The 17,422-nt window shown below is 40.9% G+C and overlaps 1 protein-coding gene across 3 annotated transcripts in view; it reads left to right on the top strand.

The window, feature by feature from the left end:
- GPM6A (glycoprotein M6A) overlaps positions 1–17,422 on the top strand; it is a 350,470-nt gene that overhangs the window by 318,908 nt on the left and 14,140 nt on the right. For all 3 annotated transcript variants that reach the window (XM_074951179.1, XM_074951181.1, XM_074951180.1), the window contains 3 exons: positions 13,547–13,700; positions 15,610–15,686; positions 16,679–16,744. In XM_074951179.1, the coding sequence (XP_074807280.1) occupies positions 13,547–13,700; positions 15,610–15,686; positions 16,679–16,744 (297 nt within the window). The remainder of the gene's footprint in view (positions 1–13,546; positions 13,701–15,609; positions 15,687–16,678; positions 16,745–17,422) is intronic.

The following is a 17,422-nucleotide window of genomic DNA, read 5'->3' as shown; positions in this document are numbered from 1 at the left end:
CATTGGCAGGGATGGTCATGATGACTGAAGAGGTCTTGCTGATCTCTAACTAGATTGGATAAAGTACTGTCATAGGGCATGAAAGCAGCCCAAAGAACTGTATTGTACGAATGGTATGGGAAAGCAGCAATATATCTCATTTGAGGGAGGTGTCCAGTAGAGTGCCTCAGGAATCCATCGTAAATCCAGATTTATTTGTCTACTTTGCATCTAAAAGAGCGGGTAGTTGTATACACAGAATGTTGCAAATAGCACTCATAAGAAAGAGGTTGGAAGAAGGGATAGGAGACAAAATGAGAAACAGGATGGTGTAGTTATATACATTTGGGTAAAAACTAGGGCTGTTGATTGATCAGTTAACTCCCGTGATTAACTCAAAATATTAATTGTGATTAATTGCAGTTTTAATTGCACTGTTAATGCAATTAAAACTGTTGGATGTTTTTCTACATTTTCAAATATATTGATTTCAATTACAACACAGAATAAAAAATGTACAGTGCTCACTTTATATTACTATTTTTATTACAAATATTTGCACTCTAAAAATGATGAAAGAAATAGTATTTTTCAATTCACCTCATATAAGAAACTTACAAATGTTGTTTTTTTTTTGTCCCATAACTGCTCTCAAAACCAAAACAATGTAAAACTTTAGAGCCAACAAGTCCACTCAGTCCTACTTCTTGTTCAATCAATCACTAAGACAAACAAATTTGATTACATTTACAGAAGATAATGCTGCCTGCTTCTTATTTACGTCACCTGAAAGTGAGAACAGACATTCACATGGCACTTTTGTAGCCGGCATTGCAAGGTATTTACGTGTCAGATGTGCTAAACATTTGTATTCCCCTCATGCTTTGGCCATCATTGCAGAGAACATGCTTCCATGCTGATGATGCCCATCAAAAAAAATGCATTAATTAAATTTGTGACTGAACTCCTTGGGAGAGAATTGTACGTTTCCTGCTCAGTTATACCTGCATTCTGCCATATATTTCATGTCATAGCAGTCTCGGATGATGACCCAGCACATGTTGTTCATTTTAAGAAGACTTTCACTGCAGATCTGACAAAACACAAAGAAGGAACCAGTTTGAGATTTCTAAGAATAGATACAGCTCTTGACCCAAGGTTTAAGAACCTGAAGTGCCTTTCAAAATCTGAGAGGGATGAGATGTGGAGCATGATTTCAGAAGTCTTAAAACAGCAGCATTCCAATGTGCAACCTACAGAACCCAAATCACCAAAAAAGAAAATCTGCTGGTGGCATGTGACTCAGATGATGAAAATGAACATGTGTCGGTCCGCACTGCTTTGGATTGTTATTGAGCAAACCTGTCATCAGCATGGACTCTTGTCCTCTGGAATGGTGGTTGAAGCATGAAGGGACATATGAATCTTTAAGGCATCTGGCACATAAATATCTTGCAACGCCGGCTACAACATTGTTTTACATTGTTTTGGTTTTGAGTGCAGGGGTTTTTTTTGTACATAATTCAACATTCGTAAGTTGCACTTTTATGATAAAGAGATTGCACTACAGTACTTATAATGGGAGAATTGAAAAATACTATACCTCTACCCCGATATAACGCGGTCTTCGGGAGCCAAAAAGTCTTACCGCGTTATAGGTGAAACCGCATTATAGCTTTGGCCTTGAGCATTTCCGTTATTAATAGTCAGCAGGCCCCCCCGGCACTCCCATGCCCTATCCAACGCCCCCGTTCCCCATCCCCGACCCTACATATTAGAAAAATGTAAAAGGAAATGTAAAAAAAGGAGTCACAATGAAAGTTGCATTTAGCCATAACAATAACAGCTGCTACCACTCTAGAAAGCAAATGTTTCTTTAGTTAATATTTAACAGCACAGATCAGAAGGGTAGAAACCCCAGATTTGTATAAGGGACTGTTACACAATTCCCAGGCTAAAGCTGTTAGGAGTTAATCATTTCTCATGTTACAGAGATCTGAACAATTCTTAACCTTTGAAGTTTCACACTTCCTTTCACCATTTGCCCTCTGGATGCCCAGAAGGGGAATACCATTCCCCTATATCTTTTTATTTGATTTTTTTAAAGTAATAAAATCATCCTTATCCATTTAATATATAGGCGTGGAAAAGGATTCTTGACATGTTTGAAATTAATAATTTTATGACATATTGATTTACATGGGATTTATTGGTTTTCTGTTATACATCTGAAAGTTAGAAGATACGATATAGAAAGTAAAAAGAAAAGGAGTACTAGTGGCACCTTAGAGACTAACCAATTTATTTGAGCGTAAGCTTTCGTGAGCTACAGCTCACTTCATTGGATGCATTCAGTGGAAAATACAGTGAGGAGATTTATATACACACAGAACATGAAAAAATGGGTGTTATCATACACATTGTAAGGAGAGTGATCACTTAAGATGAGCTATAACCAGCAGGAGAGTGGTGGGGGAGAAAACCTTTTGTAGTGATAATTAAGGTGGGTCATTTCCAGCAGTTAACAGGAACATCTGAGGAGCAGTGGGGGGGAGGGGAGGGGGAGGAAATAAACATGGGGAAATAGTTTTACTTTGTGTAATGACACATCCACTCCCAGTCTCTATTCAAGCCTAAGTTAATTGTATCCAGTTTGCAAATTAATTCCAATTCAGTAGTCTCTCATTGGAGTCTATTTTTGAAGTCTTTTTGTTGTAGTATTGTGATCTTTAGGTCTGTAATCCAGTGACAGGAGAGATTGAAGTGTTCTCCTCCTGGTTTTTGAATGTTATGATTCCTGATGTCAGATTTGTGTCCATTTATTCTTTTGCGTAGAGACTGTCTGGTTTGGCCAATGTACATGGCAGAGGGGCATTGCTGGCACATGATGGCATATATCACATTGGAAGATGTGCAGGTGAGCGAGCCTCTGATAGTGTGGCTGATGTGATTAGGCCCTATGTTGGTGTCCCCTGAATAGATATATGGACACAGTTGGCAACGGGCTTCGTTGCAAGGATAGGTTCCTGGGTTAGTGGTTCTGTTGTGTGGTGTGTGGTTGCTGGTGAGTATTTGCTTCAGGTTGGGGGGCTGTCTCTAGGCAAGGACTGGCCTGTCTGCCAAGATTTGCGAGAGTGATGGGTCATCCTTCAGGATAGGTTGTAGATCCTTGATGATGCGTTGGAGAAGTTTTAGTTGGGGGCTGAAGGTGACGGCTAGTGGCGTTCTGTTATTATCTTTGTTGGGCCTGTCCTGTAGTAGGTGACTTCTGGGTACTCTCCTGGCTCTGTCAATCTGTTTCTTCACTTCCGCAGGTGGGTATTGTAGTTGTAAGAATGCTTGATAGAGATCTTGTAGGTGATTGTCTCTGTCTGAGGGGTTGGAGCAAATGTGGTTGTATCGTAGAGCTTGGCTGTAGACGATGGATCGTGTGGTGTGGTCTGGGTTAAAGCTGGAGGCATGTAGGTAGGAATAGCGGTCAGTAGGTTTCCGGTATAGGGTGGTGTTTATGTGACCATCGCTTATTAGCACCGTAGTGTCCAGGAAGTGGATCTCTTGTGTGGACTGGTCCAGGATGAGGTTGATGGTGGGATGGAAATTGTTGAAATCATGGTGGAATTCCTCAAGGACTTCTTTTCCATTGGTCCAGGTGATGAAGATGTCATCAATGTAGCGCAAGTAGAGTAGGGGCATTAGGGGACGAGAGCGGAGGAAGCGTTGTTCTAAGTCAACCATAAAAATGTTGGCATACTGTGGAGCCATGCGGGTACCCATAGCAGTGCCGCTGATTTGAAGGTATACATTGTCCCCAAATTTGAAATAGTTATGGGTGAGGACAAAGTCACAAAGTTCAGCCACCAGGTTTGCCGTGATATTATCGGGGATACTGTTCCTGATGGCTTGTAGTCCATCTTTGTGTGGAATGTTGGTGTAGAGGGCTTCTACATCCATAGTGGCCAGGATGGTGTTTTCAGGAAGATCACCGATGGATTGTAGTTTCCTCAGGAAGTCAGTGGTGTCTCGAAGATAGCTGGGAGTGCTGGTAGCGTAGGCCCTGAGGAGGGAGTCTACATAGCCAGACAATCCTGCTGTCAGGGTGCCAATGCCTGAGATGATGGGGCGTCCAGGATTTCCAGGTTTATTGATCTTGGGTAGCAGATAGAATGCCCGAGGTCGGGGTTCCAGGGGTGTGTCTGTGCGGATTTGTAAAAGTGATTTAGAAAGTGATTACTTTCCGAGTTCGGAATTACTCCCTAAAGGACTCTTCCAGTATTTAGATTCTCACTGATGGAGTTAACATTTGTGGCTTGTCAACACTATTGTTATTCTTCATTTATATTATGGTAGCACGTAAAGGCCAATTAATTCTACTGTGTTAGGTGACTAGGCAACTAAAGATTTATACTCAGAGAACTACTCTTAAATGTATTACAGTATTTAAGCAGTAAATATAACGGGAATTTAACACTTGGGAACAGTACAATTAATGTGATAAGCCTCTGAAACTTTACTGATATGTAATTGAGCTTAAGTGAGTCTAACTGCTGTAGCTTACACATTTGTATATCGTGTAGCTCCTTGGGATGTAAGTTAGTTTATTTTTATTTAGTTATTCATCTAGATTTAAAATAATAAAGACCTCTATCCAAGGCTCAAGGCTTCTAAACCCAATTCATCATACAACAAATATAATTAAATTAAATCTCAGCAGCATTAAAATCAATTCCAAAGGAACTAGATTGTCCAGCCACCTGCCCCCTTCATCTAGGAAGCATACCCTCAGCCTTCTCCAGAGACCCTATCGAACAGGTGTCTTTTGTAGCATGCCCCAAAAGTCACCAGACTTGTGCTATTTCAGACCAGAAGGGAGCCAGTTCCAGAGTCTCGCAATATCCTCACAGAGAATGCCCTACCAGCCTCTTTTATAACGAGGGGATGATTAAAGAATTATAAAATATGCCTTACAGTGACAGATTCAAAAGGCTCAATCTATTTAGCTTAAGAAAGGTAAGGTCAAGGTGACTTAATAACAGTCCATAAGTATCTACATGGGGAACAAATATTTAATATGGGCTCCCGAATCTAGCAGAGAAAGGTACAACGTGATTCAGTGGCTGGAAGTTCAAGCTAGGGAAATTCAGATTGTAAATAAGGTATACATTTTAACAGCAGAGTAATTAACCATTGGAACAATTTATCAAGGGTGTGCTGAATTCTCCATCTCTGACAACTTGTAAATCAAGATTGGATGTTTTTATAAAATATATGCTTTATGAATCTAGCTCTATGTGGTCAGTAGGGACAGACCACAACTGTGGCAGTACGTCCTAGGGGGAGAGACCATCCTTCAAGTAGGCTGATCCCAGGCCATTTAAGGCTTTATAGCTCATAACCAATACCTTAAACTCTATCCAGACACCAATGAGTAGCCAATGCAGCTCTTGAAACACTGGGGTCATGTGCTCCCAAAGAGATACCCTGCTCAGTAAGTATGCCCTTCAGTTCTGCTTTAGCTTCAGTCTCTGAATGATTTTAATGGCTGTAGGCCCATGTACAGCACATCTTGAGGTAACAAAAGCATTGATAACAGTTGCAAGGTCCACATCACAACCTCTTAGACACACACAGATTGTAAAAAAGTTGATTGGATCACTGCTGTAATATGATTGTGAAACATATTAACTAATGGCAGTCTAAGTTGTGAACACTATTAACTTAATGGCAGATGTACTCCCTCAATCGAAGGGACGGATGTTACTTCCGCCGTCTCCTCCAGCTGCTTCCCCTAACCCACCATAATCACCTCAGTCTACTCTGGGTTGAGCTTCAATCACCTTACTCCCATCCGTGCCCCCATCTTGATTAGACAGTGGCAAAGGGTCAGCTTCTCCCGGTGAATGTGGAGGCCTAAACCATCAATCTCTGCATATTTAAGCTTTAGGATTTTTTATAAAAATTAAATTTCTTACCCTTCTAGTTAACATTACAAAAGTGAACAAAATGTAAACTGATACACTGTTGTCTTTGTAAGTCTACAGACAGATTTCTCCACTGGTTCTATAGCTGCTCATGACTCTGCCAGGAAGCAATAGTAAAATTAACAAGGCTTGTATCCCTTTTGATGTTACTATTCAACAGTCCCCTAGTTAGCAGTGCAACTGTCAGGAATCATGAAAATCTCATGTTGCTGCTGCAGTAAAGTATTGGAATTATTTCTGGGTAAGAAAGACCAAGCAATGGAGGCTGGCAAAGAGGCATAATAACAGAGGCCCACTGCCTCTTGGCAGTAGCTAGGTGGCTGTGGGAGAGGTTGAATAGTAGAGAGAGCCCCTTTTTTGTATCAGCCAGGAGGGTTTGGAGTTGAACAATGGTTCTCAAACTGTGGGTTGGGACCCCAAAGTTGCTTGCAACCCCATTTTAATGGGGTTGCCAGGGCTGACTTAGATTTTCTGGGGCCCAGTGCTGGATTCTGAGCCCCACTGCCCGGGGCCAAAGCTGAAGCCTGACCCCACTGCCCGGGGCTGAAGCCAAAGCCCAAGGGCTTCTCCCTGTGTGACAGGGCTAAGGTTACAGGCCCCTTGCCTGGGGCTAAAGCCCTTGTGCTTTGGCTTTGCTCCCACTCTCTGCCTGGAGCAGTCGGGCTTGGGCAGGCTCAGGCTTCGGTCTCCCCTCCTGGGATCGTGTAGCAATTTTTGTTGTCAGAAGTTTGAGAAGCCCTGGAATAGAAAAAAACAACAGAATGAGACTTCTCTCTTTTAGCATCTAGATAATTCCAGACGTTCTCTGTTTAATATTTAGAATTTCACATGTATTAGATATCTAGTCAGAGGCTGACAAGAAAGATGGAACTTTCATGAAGATTCCAGCTGGAGGTGACAGTAGGGGTTGGGATGTCATCAGAATGTGCCTCCTGAATACGGGAACAGGGGACCGCTATCCTTATATTGTATGGATATCTATTAGTAGCTTTAGTTCTCCGAGTAGTAGTTGTCTGGTAATTTTTTCAAGATCTGATCCTGTAGAATTTAGGACAACGCTGCAGCATGGACTTTTGCATCTTACTTATGAACATAAAATGCAATGGAATGAAAGGTTTAAGGAAACTTTATTATATTATGTTCAGCTTCTTGCAACGATAAATGTGATAACTTAGAGGAGCTATTTTCACTACTAACAAAATATATAGTGTGCTAAAGGAGCAAATGTGGTGTTTTTTAAGGTTCAGTACTGCTATTTAATAAATCATTTCTTCCTTTGACTTGTCAGGTAGCCGAACACTATTTCAAAGGAGTACCATCCCTTTTAAATCTGAGCAGATTGCATTTTGAATTTAATTCTGGCAGTGAACGGGCTTTTCAAGAAGTGTTTCTGGAAAGATGTCTAGAAGGCAGAGAGAAGACTTTATAAGAGAAAATTCACTAATAAATATTTTGGTTACTCACCTGTAGTCTTCACACAAGTATATCCTGTAATTTCTAAATTCCACTCCATTTTAGAAAAAAACATGTTCCCATTTTATGTGTTACCTGATCATTGTTTTAGGCTTAGACACAGCTGGACTTGTATTACCCAAGCCAATGCAATTTGATTCTTATGGTTACCACCTTGCTGAAACCACCATGAAGGACAATTGCCCATTGATAACGGTTTTAACAGGTCTGCAGATCTGTGGTATGTCCAAAGACCTTCATAGACTTTGGCATTGTAGACACTATTGCATGTAATCTGAAAAATATCCTTGCTCTTTCACTGGCTTCTTAGTTCTGCAATGTTAATTAGAGCATGTAGTGGACCAGTAGTCCTTCAGTTGAAAGCACTCAGTCAACAAAGAAGAAAAATAAAAGCAGAAGTTCTTTTTTGGTCTTAGAGTAAATACAGTTTTAAAGACTTAGCCTTGTCTTCACTTGTGCCTGTGTTAACAAATGCACACATAGCAGAAAGATTCCTAAACCTCCATATGCAAAAAGAGCACAGGAATACAGGCCAGTGTATAAAAATTGAGCATTATAGTTCTAAAATATAATTAATATGAAAGATGTGGTCCGACCCATTAAATTATAGTACATTTAACTACACATACGGAGGTATTAGCATATAAATAACTTTGCTTTACACTTTTTAAGAACACTTTCTTTCCCATTTTTGAAGCCCCAGAAAGGGACTCTTAAACAGGACCAAAGCACACATTGCTATTTCTTGCAAGAGTAGAAAACCTCAACAGGGGAGATGTTTTTTACTCCTAAAGTGAAAGTTTAAAATAAGCTTTAAATTGAAAAGCTATTCTAAAAAGGGCACAAACATGCATAGAATATTCTTTGTCACTTCTTGCTCCTACTTTAAAAAATAGAAATAAAACTCTTTAGCTTGATGATAAATTAAGAACATCTTTTGCTTTTTAATCTGGAATTGAAAGCTCTTAAGTGCCACTATGCTGCCAAGTAATTACTTGTAAATGAATTCCTGGAGTTGGACCAGATGGTGTCACATCATATGGTGTAGTGTGACGGGGGGAAATAGAACCCAGAGACTGAGCAGAGATAGAAACTAAATAATAGTGTGGAGAAAAAAACCACTTAATTGTGCTCAACGTTTTCTTTGTAATAGATGCCTTCCTTTCAAGTCACACTATGTAAAGCAGTTCACACATGCCATAGTCTTTGATAAAGGATCATAGGGGATGCAGACCACACTATACTTATCTATCATCTATGTGTTTTGATTTAGTTCCCTCTAGCATGTCAATATTTGGTGAGGAGAGAGAAAGCATAGATCACTGGCAGTAATAATCCATTTCCACAATGTCTCTGTGCTTAAGTCAGAGAAATTATTCTCACTTTTCCATCCCAACCTGCTGTCATTTTTTAATTCTCTGGGACAAATTCAGAGGCGATGCAGTACAAATTGGTATGTCCACCTTACTGGATATTATTAAGTGTTATTGTTACACACTGAAGAAGGTTGTAGAAGGAAAGTAACCAATAGGCAGGTGAGGTTGTAGAAGGAAAGTAACCAATAGGCAGGTGCAAAGAAGATGCAAGATAGGGCAAGCCACAGTGTACTTTATCTTTCATCTTCTTGCTCTTGATAATTGTTTTTACTGCTACAATCCCAGCTTTCCACCTCAGCATACTGCTTGCATTCACAGTTTACACTGCCATTTACATCACCTTTAAGTATGGCTTTCTATTTGTTTGCATAACCAGGAACTTGGACTTACAGTAAGCCTTTGAAAAGGCTCTCACCAAAGGCTCTTAAGCAAAGTAAGCAGTCATGGGATAAGAAGGAAGATCCTCTCATGGATCAGTAACTGGTTAAAACACAGGAAATAAAAGAGTAGGAATAAAAGGTCAGTTTTCAGAATGGAGAGAGGTAAGTGGTGGTGTCCCCCAGGGATCTGCACTGGGATCAATATATTCATAAATTGTCTGGGAAAAGGGGAAACAGTGAAGTGGCAAAATTTGTAGACAATACAAAATTGCTGAAGATAATTAAGTCCAAAGGTGACTGCAAAGAGTTACAAAGGGATCTTACAAAACTAAGTGACTGGACAACAAAATAGCAAATGAAATTAGGGGTTGATAAATACAAAGTATTGCACATTGGAGAACATAATCCCCAACTATATATACAAAATGATGGGATCTAAATTAGCTGTTACCACTCAAGAAAGAGCTCTTGGAGTTGTGAAAAAATCCACTCAATGTGCAGCAGCGGTCAGAAAAGCTAACAATGTTTGGAACCATTATGAAAGGGATGGATAAGAAGACAGAAAATATTGTAATGCTACTACAGGTCCAAAGCACACATTGCTATTTCTTGCAAGAGTAGAAAACTTCAACAGGGGAGATATTTTTTTACTCCTGAAGTGAAATTTTAAAATAAGCTTTAAATTGAAAAGCTATTCTAAAAAGGGCACAAACACACACATAAAACTCTTTAGCAATAAAACTCTTTAGCTTGATAATAAATTAAGAACATCTTTTGCTTTTTAGTCTGAAATTCACAACTCTTAAGTGCTGCTATGGTGCCAAGTAATTACTTGTAAATGAATATGCTCACACCTTGAATACTGTGCAGTTCTGGTCACCCTATCTCAAAAAAGATATATTAGAATTGGAAAAGGTACAGAGAAGGACAACAAAAATGAAGAGGGGTATGGAACAGCTTCCATGTGAGGGGAGATTAAAAAAACTGGGACTGTTCAGCTTGGAAAAGAGACCACTAAGGGGCGATACGATAGAATTTTATAAAATAATGAATGAGAAAGTGGATAGGGAAGTGTTATTTACTCCTTCACATAACACAAGAACCAGTGGTCACCCAATGAAATTAATAGGCAGCAGGTTTAAAGCAAACAAAATGAAGTACTTCTTCACACAACACACAATCAACCTGTGGAACTCATTGCCAGGGTATGATGTGAAGGGCAAAAGTATAATGGGATTCAAAAATAATTAGGTAAGTTCATGGAGGATAGGTCCATCAATGGCTATTAGCCAACATGGTCAGAGATGTAACCCGCTGCTCTGGGTGGCCCTACCCTCTAACTGCCAGACTGGGAGTGGATAACAGGGGATGGATGATTCAATGATTACCTGTTCTGCTGATTTCCTCTGAAGCACCTGACATTGGCCACTGTTGGAAGACAGGATACTGAGCTAGATGGGCCATTGGCCTGACCCAGGAAGGCCATTCTTATGAACTGTGCGGGGAAAGTCTGTCTTACTTCACTTTTTACCCTTATAGGGACACCATCTTTTCAAGGTTCTGGAGTTGTTCTTGATTCTTCATTATCTCTTGGTCTTTCATCAGTTCATTTAACAGAGGAACAGACTCTACTAATGGTGGGCAGGGTTTGTCTATGGTGTAAATTGGTGCATACTGCTACTCAGGGGTGAAAGTAATATTAAATTCTTATTGGCACAGGGGTCAGCTCCGGACCCTGGAAGGGGTGGGGCCTCGGGCAGAAGGGGTGGGATTGCAGACCCCCCCAGCCAGCCCATCCATGCTGCCTGGCCCACGCCACCCGGGGCTCCAGCGGCGATTTAAAAGGGCCCAGGGTTCTGGCCGCTGCTGTTGTAGCGGCAGCAGCGCCTGGGAGCTCTGGGCCCTTTTAAATCACCGGCCCTAGGGCAGCTTCCCCTTTTGTGCCCACCCCCTTCCCCGTTGGTGGCCCGGTGGGGCAAAAGGGGCAATGACTTTAAAGCGCTGCCGCAGCGCTTTAATATCGTTGCCCCTTTTGCTTCCCCTGTTGGCGGCCCTGCCGGTAGGGTCCCTACCGGCAGGGCCACCAAAGTGGGTGTGCAGGGAACAGACAGTGACATTGAAGCGTTGCTGTGGCAGCGCTTTAATGTGGGCTGTGTAAGGGCCAGTACTGGCTTCTTACCAGTACGCTGTACGGGCCCACTTTCACCCCTCCTGCTACTTAACTCTACATCTAGCCATGTTTAGCTTTCTTTTATTGTAGTGACATAGACAGGAAGATAGCCACAGTGATATGAAGTCCACATACTGGATATTTATAATTGGGTTTTTTAAACTTATGCAAGAGAACTTTCTTTACAGGAACCAGAAAATGTTGGGTTTTTTCCTCGTTTGTTGGGTAGATCATCCAGCATTACTTATATTAGTTCCTTACTGTCAGATTCAGTGTTTGATATGCATTGTAGGGATTCAGGCCTTAGGCTGTCATTGGGACTGTCGTGAGGTGCAGCCCTAATCGCCAGACTGGTACCTCTTCCTGGTCATGTGAGGGACTAGCTCTAGGCTGACTGCCCTATCTGCACACGATCTGCACACCAGCAATCTATCTTTGTTCCCGCCTACAGCTCCTCTCTCAGTTCCTAGAACTGTAGCATCCTCTTTGCGACTCAGCCCTCTGGTTAGGTCACCATCCATGTTTTCCCCCTTCTGGGTGGGGATTATTTCTGTTCAACCGTCGACCCACTTTCCTAGTGGTGGGAACCCCGACCCACCCACTACTCCGGGCCTCAGCCCAGGAACCCTGTAACTAGCAGCCTCCTGCTGCTCCTCTGTAACCTCTGTCAATGCTGCTATATTTTCTTGGGCCGCTTCCCCATGGCGCCAATACCTTCTTCACCCTCATCTCAGGGCACTCAGCTGCTCAGTCCCAGCAGCCAGCCAGGAGCTCCCACTTGCGTCCCTGGTCCTTGCGGCTCTGTCCAAGGAGTTTAGTTCTCTCAATCCTCCAGGGATGCAGTCCTTACTCCCTGGGCTCCCAGCAGCAGCTGCTCTCTACTCTGCCCTGCAGCTCCCTTTTATCTGAGCATGCTGGGCCCTGATTGGTTGCTCCCTGAAATGCCTCCCTGATTGGCTGTGCTTTCCGCAGCCCCTCTGGGCCTCTTGGAGTACTCACTTCCATTGCTACATCTGGGGCAGGGCATGGCTAACCCCTTTTATGCCTGTCTGGGAGAGGCACCCCATCACAGGGACTGTGGAATTATTTGAGAAACATACTAAAAAAATTTAGTTCTTCAATATGGAGCAGCACTGCAAAATCTCGATCAATGTCCATTTCAAATGTGGGTGTTTGGCTCCAGTGTTTAAGTGCAGGCTCAGTGATTGTTTTTAGCAGTTTGGCATATTTTTCTGGTCTTTACACAGTTTGTTTGTTCAGTACAAAATAAGAAAAGAGCAACCATTAATGGAATTCTGTACTAGTTGTCTCCGATAGTCAGCACTGTGACACTGAAGCATATTCACTGCCTCTAGATGTTACATCGGTTTTGGATCTGAAGTCAAATGGAGTTCAGCGGTTGCTATAAATACACAGCTAGAATTTTAAATTGCTCTACTCTAGAAACCAGAGGTTAAAATAATAGCACTCGGTGAATACATAGCTGCAACATAGTTTATAAAACATGATTCAGTGCTTTGCCTAGTGACGGAGGTACATTTTCCAGTTTGTTTATAATGGGAAAGCCTTTTGTATTAGTTTCAGGCTTGCAAATACGTGAGAGAGGTGCCTCATTGCGTTTGATCCAATACACATTGCAAGCAAAGCATCTCATTGACTTCAATGGCAAGTGATTCATTTTAACTATGGTCTAAATCATGGCTTGAGCTCACGAAGTAGCATAGAGCCATACACGGGCACAAGGACCTCCCTTGCATTCCTCCATCAGTTATTTGCACTACAGCCACTATATCCTCTCCTGGGTAGGGGGAGAGGAGGAGCAGAGAGTTGGTTCCACACCATCCCTATGGTGCCCAGTGAGATAGTTACACCGGCACATCATGTGATGTACATTGGATCAGGTATAGACCCAGGAGCACTGGGGAGGGAGATTGTGACTCTGGAGCCATAATCTCACTCCTGGGCTGTTCCAGAGGCAGCACAATAGTGCACTGCCCCTTACTCTGGGCAGATCACAAACTTCCTGTCTATTAAACACAAGGAAAGTAATGGAACTTCCAAACAACAGAAAACAAAACTGAGAATGCTGCATGCATGTTGGGTATGGTTCTGTATTTGAGTTGGTTTCAGAGTTTTTTAAATGTTCTACTGGTTTTGTTTCTCTCTCTTTCTCCTTTGTATTTCATATAGTTTATTATGCTGACATACGTCTTCATGCTGGCCTGGCTAGGGGTCACAGCTTTCACCTCTCTGCCTGTTTACATGTACTTCAATCTGTGGACCATTTGCCGAAATACCACTTTAGTGGAAGGGGCTAATCTCTGCTTGGACCTTCGTCAGTTTGGTAGGTGAATGATGGATGTTCAATGTGAATTGAGACTTCAAACCCAGTTAACAAAGCAGCCTTTTAGAAACATTTGTTGGGAATGTTGTCTGCAGACCCTTGATACTTCCAAAATTTTTGCTTAACACCTTACAGGTTGGTACAGAATAAGTATTTAAATTGGTAAACAAACCAACAAAAAAGTGAGTCTATATTCTATCATTTCAATGGTGTGCAGATTTAAGGCACATCAGTTAAATTCATAGACATCACTAAAATTGGAGTTATTGCAAACACTACTGAAAATAGAGAAATCAAACAAAAAGACTGAGAGAAATTAAAAATATGAACTGGAAATAAGAATATGACAGAGTCAACCAGGAAAAATGAAAATTGTTACATACATGGGAAACAATCTGAAACCCAGATATACAGTAGGAGGTGAGGGTACTGGAAAGCAGTAAAAAAGACTTACTGTAGGGTCAGCAGTAGACAGAAATTTAGCAATGAGCTTGCAGTGCAATACCGCATAAAAATGTAGTATTGATCTGTATACACAAAGGTACCACATATTAGGTTGGAAACTTCTACTACCCTGGTGATAATGGCTCTAGTGAGTCTGCAGCTGGAAAACTGCTCCCAATTCTGGTCAGCTTAGAAAGATGGCAACAAAGTGGAGCCTGTTCACAGATATGATAAAGGAGATGAGGGACATAAGTCATAAGGAGGAGTTAAGACTGAAATAAGGAAGAAGGCAGTGCTGAAGGGGGAAATGATAAACATCTCCTATTGTTAGAATGGTTAGATCACAAGGAGGGATAGGCATAGCTTTAAACTGAGTACATTCTTGCACCATTTCCCTGTCATGTCTCAGTATCCACCCTCTGACTGGGAGGAGGCAGGGGCGTGGCTCCTGTGCTTTGCAAAGAGAATGTCTGTACTCCGCCCGCCATAGTCTTTGCTTAGTCAATTCTAAGCCTCTTCCTGTAGCTTTTTTGTCTATCTGATAGCTTAGCAATAGAGGAAGAAAGAGTGCCTCAGTATCATACAGTCAACAGGCCTATGTCCTGATCTGGAAGAAGTGGATTTGATGAATTTTTCTTTTCTATTTCTGACTTCTATGATGCAATAACAGCTAGTCTTCTTACTTTGTTCCCCAGAAGATAAGAGATCTGAGAGCCATTTAAAGGTCAATGCTTATCTCTGGAAATGCTGTATGGGGCTTTTGTTTTGCTAATGTTTGCATCTGTATTTTATTTATATAATCTTTACAGTTTCCATCTGGTTTGCAAGTCCTGCAAAAAACCTACCGATCCCCTACAGGGAAGACAACATTACTATTTCCCACAGTAACACAGTAGTTTTCAACAGGCTAATCTATGATTTAGTATCTTGTCACGTGCCAAAGTGAACAGTACAGCAGCTTCTTGTTTCCCTTACTGTAAGCAGCTGCATTCATTATCAACAGATGATTAAGCATACCTCTGGGTAACATACTTTTATAGCCTCTAACAGACGCTTTGCACCAGGCAAGCAAATTTGGATCCTGATCCTCGCATGTTCCTCAGCATAAGGACAGAGAATGGTTTTTAAATTTGCCAACAGGCCTAGTATGTGCACTGGCTGAAAGTTGTTTTCTAATATTTGAATACCCTGTCGGTTGGAATTAATAAAATCCAAAATGAAAATATAAAAAATGGATTGAGGAATGATTCTCTGTGTTACTTCCATTCATACTGTTACCAAAAGGGTAACATGTCAGCTTTATGACAATGAGAGAGACCAATTGAAGACCTAAGAGTTGTGTCAAATATGAGCCACAGTTGCTTTGTTCTACTTAACATCCAAGAATTTGGATTCCTCAGCTCCTTTGAAGAAAACTACTGAATGCTTTGAATACTAAATCTAGTGAATATTTTATGTGTTTCAGGAATTGTAACTATTGGAGAGGAAAAGAAGATTTGCACCATGTCTGAAAATTTCCTGAGGATGTGTGAATCTACTGAGGTGAGTAAATGGGCTAAGTTTGATGGGGTTTTTTGCCAAATCCATAACCGTCATTTTATTAGGAAGTAACTGGCATATCTGGTTTTCTCCAACACTTACCTCCTTAATTGTAGACAAAGTGATAGAGTGAAGGCACAAGGGAAAAATATAGTCCTTTTCCTTTCCCCTAGAAAACATCTCCCATCAACATAGTTTCTTCAACTATAATTTTTGTAATTACATTTTGATTTTTTGGTTTAAAAAAAACAAGATTCCATTAAACCTGTAACTTTTAATTTGAGATTTTACTGAGGGTTAATGTATCGGCTACATGGTGAGAAGAAATTATGAAAAACATTATTGTCCTTATATTTAGGAAAAAAGAGAGTACAGGGAGTTGGAAGAAATTATGGTTATATTGTAACAGAACAGTAATGTTTTTAAACTCATTGGACCATTTTTTCCCACTGATGTAGGAGTCTATAACTCCCATGACTTTGATGGAGCTACACACTTTGTATTTTTTTTCCATAAAGAAAGACTATATATTTTAGTTCCGATTATTAATTTTTCTTAATTTAGATCAAAGAAAACAATGTTAACATACAAAAGTAATATCTCCATAAATGAACACACTGGCTAAAATCCTGGCCCTTCTGAAATCAAAGGGAGTTTTGTCGTTGGCTTTCATGGGCCAGGATTTCACCCCAGTGCATATAAATCTCCTTGGTTACAGACTGCAGCAACTTTGAAAACAAAATGGCCGGAGTTTCTGCACCCACACTGAGTTCTTAGACATTTTCAAGTGCAGTACCTTGAAAATAAAAGCACTGTAGTTTCATATCTATGTACACCATGCCAGTAGTGAATTTGGTCAAAAATATTACTGAATCGTTAACTTCTGCAGAACAATGGCAGGGGGAAAGTAGTCGTTTGCTCTGTCAGATGCCGGCTTTTTGGTTTCTATGTAGAGTTACTACTATGAAATTTGTTTTCTTTGTCCCCCTTTACAGCTAAACATGACATTCCATTTGTTCATTGTGGCACTTGCTGGAGCTGGAGCAGCAGTCATTGCTATGGTAAGCTACTGGGGACACTGCCCCTGAACATACAGCCACATCTAAATCACTGACATATCCTGTTTATACATTACTGTCAGCAGTAGAATTAGTAGCTGAAAAATACATTCGATTACTACTAGACAAAATAAGGCATATGAATTTAAAGGGATTCTGTTAACTGTTTTTTTTAATTACTAATTTAAAATGCTATTTTATGTTAAATCCTCCTTTAAACAGCCTATCCTGATTTGTTAATATTAAAATTACTGTAAGTATCTGTTCCTCTGCTATGTTTAGAAGGGTCTTTTGGGCAAACCGCAGGGCAATCCCACCAAACTTTTTCCTCCTCGTGCCCTCCTCTGTGTGCACATGCCTGCCTACTGTCTCTTCATGTTCATTTTCAGCTGTGCTGCTGATGTTAAAATGACAAACATCCTTTTGCAGAGATTGAGGAAGAGCTTGAGCTCTTAGATTTTATCCAGGAGGAAATGTTGCCATTTTTGCCAATGAACATTGTTTATTGCTATGAACATGGTAGCATTTTCAAAAAATATAACACTAGATTGGCCAAAATTATGTCTACAGTGTGTTGTTTTTGTCATGAAATATATGTGTGTGTGCTGTATCCCTTGCCCTGCATCTGTTGTGACTATTTAAATTGTAAAGTCTTTGGATTGGGGACTGTTTGCTACTCTG

Source organism: Natator depressus, chromosome 4 (genome assembly GCF_965152275.1).
Source record: "Natator depressus isolate rNatDep1 chromosome 4, rNatDep2.hap1, whole genome shotgun sequence".
Taxonomy (NCBI): Eukaryota; Metazoa; Chordata; order Testudines; family Cheloniidae; genus Natator; species Natator depressus.
The sequence above is the reverse complement of the archived record's forward strand: the minus strand, read 5'-3'. Positions and strand labels throughout refer to the sequence as shown.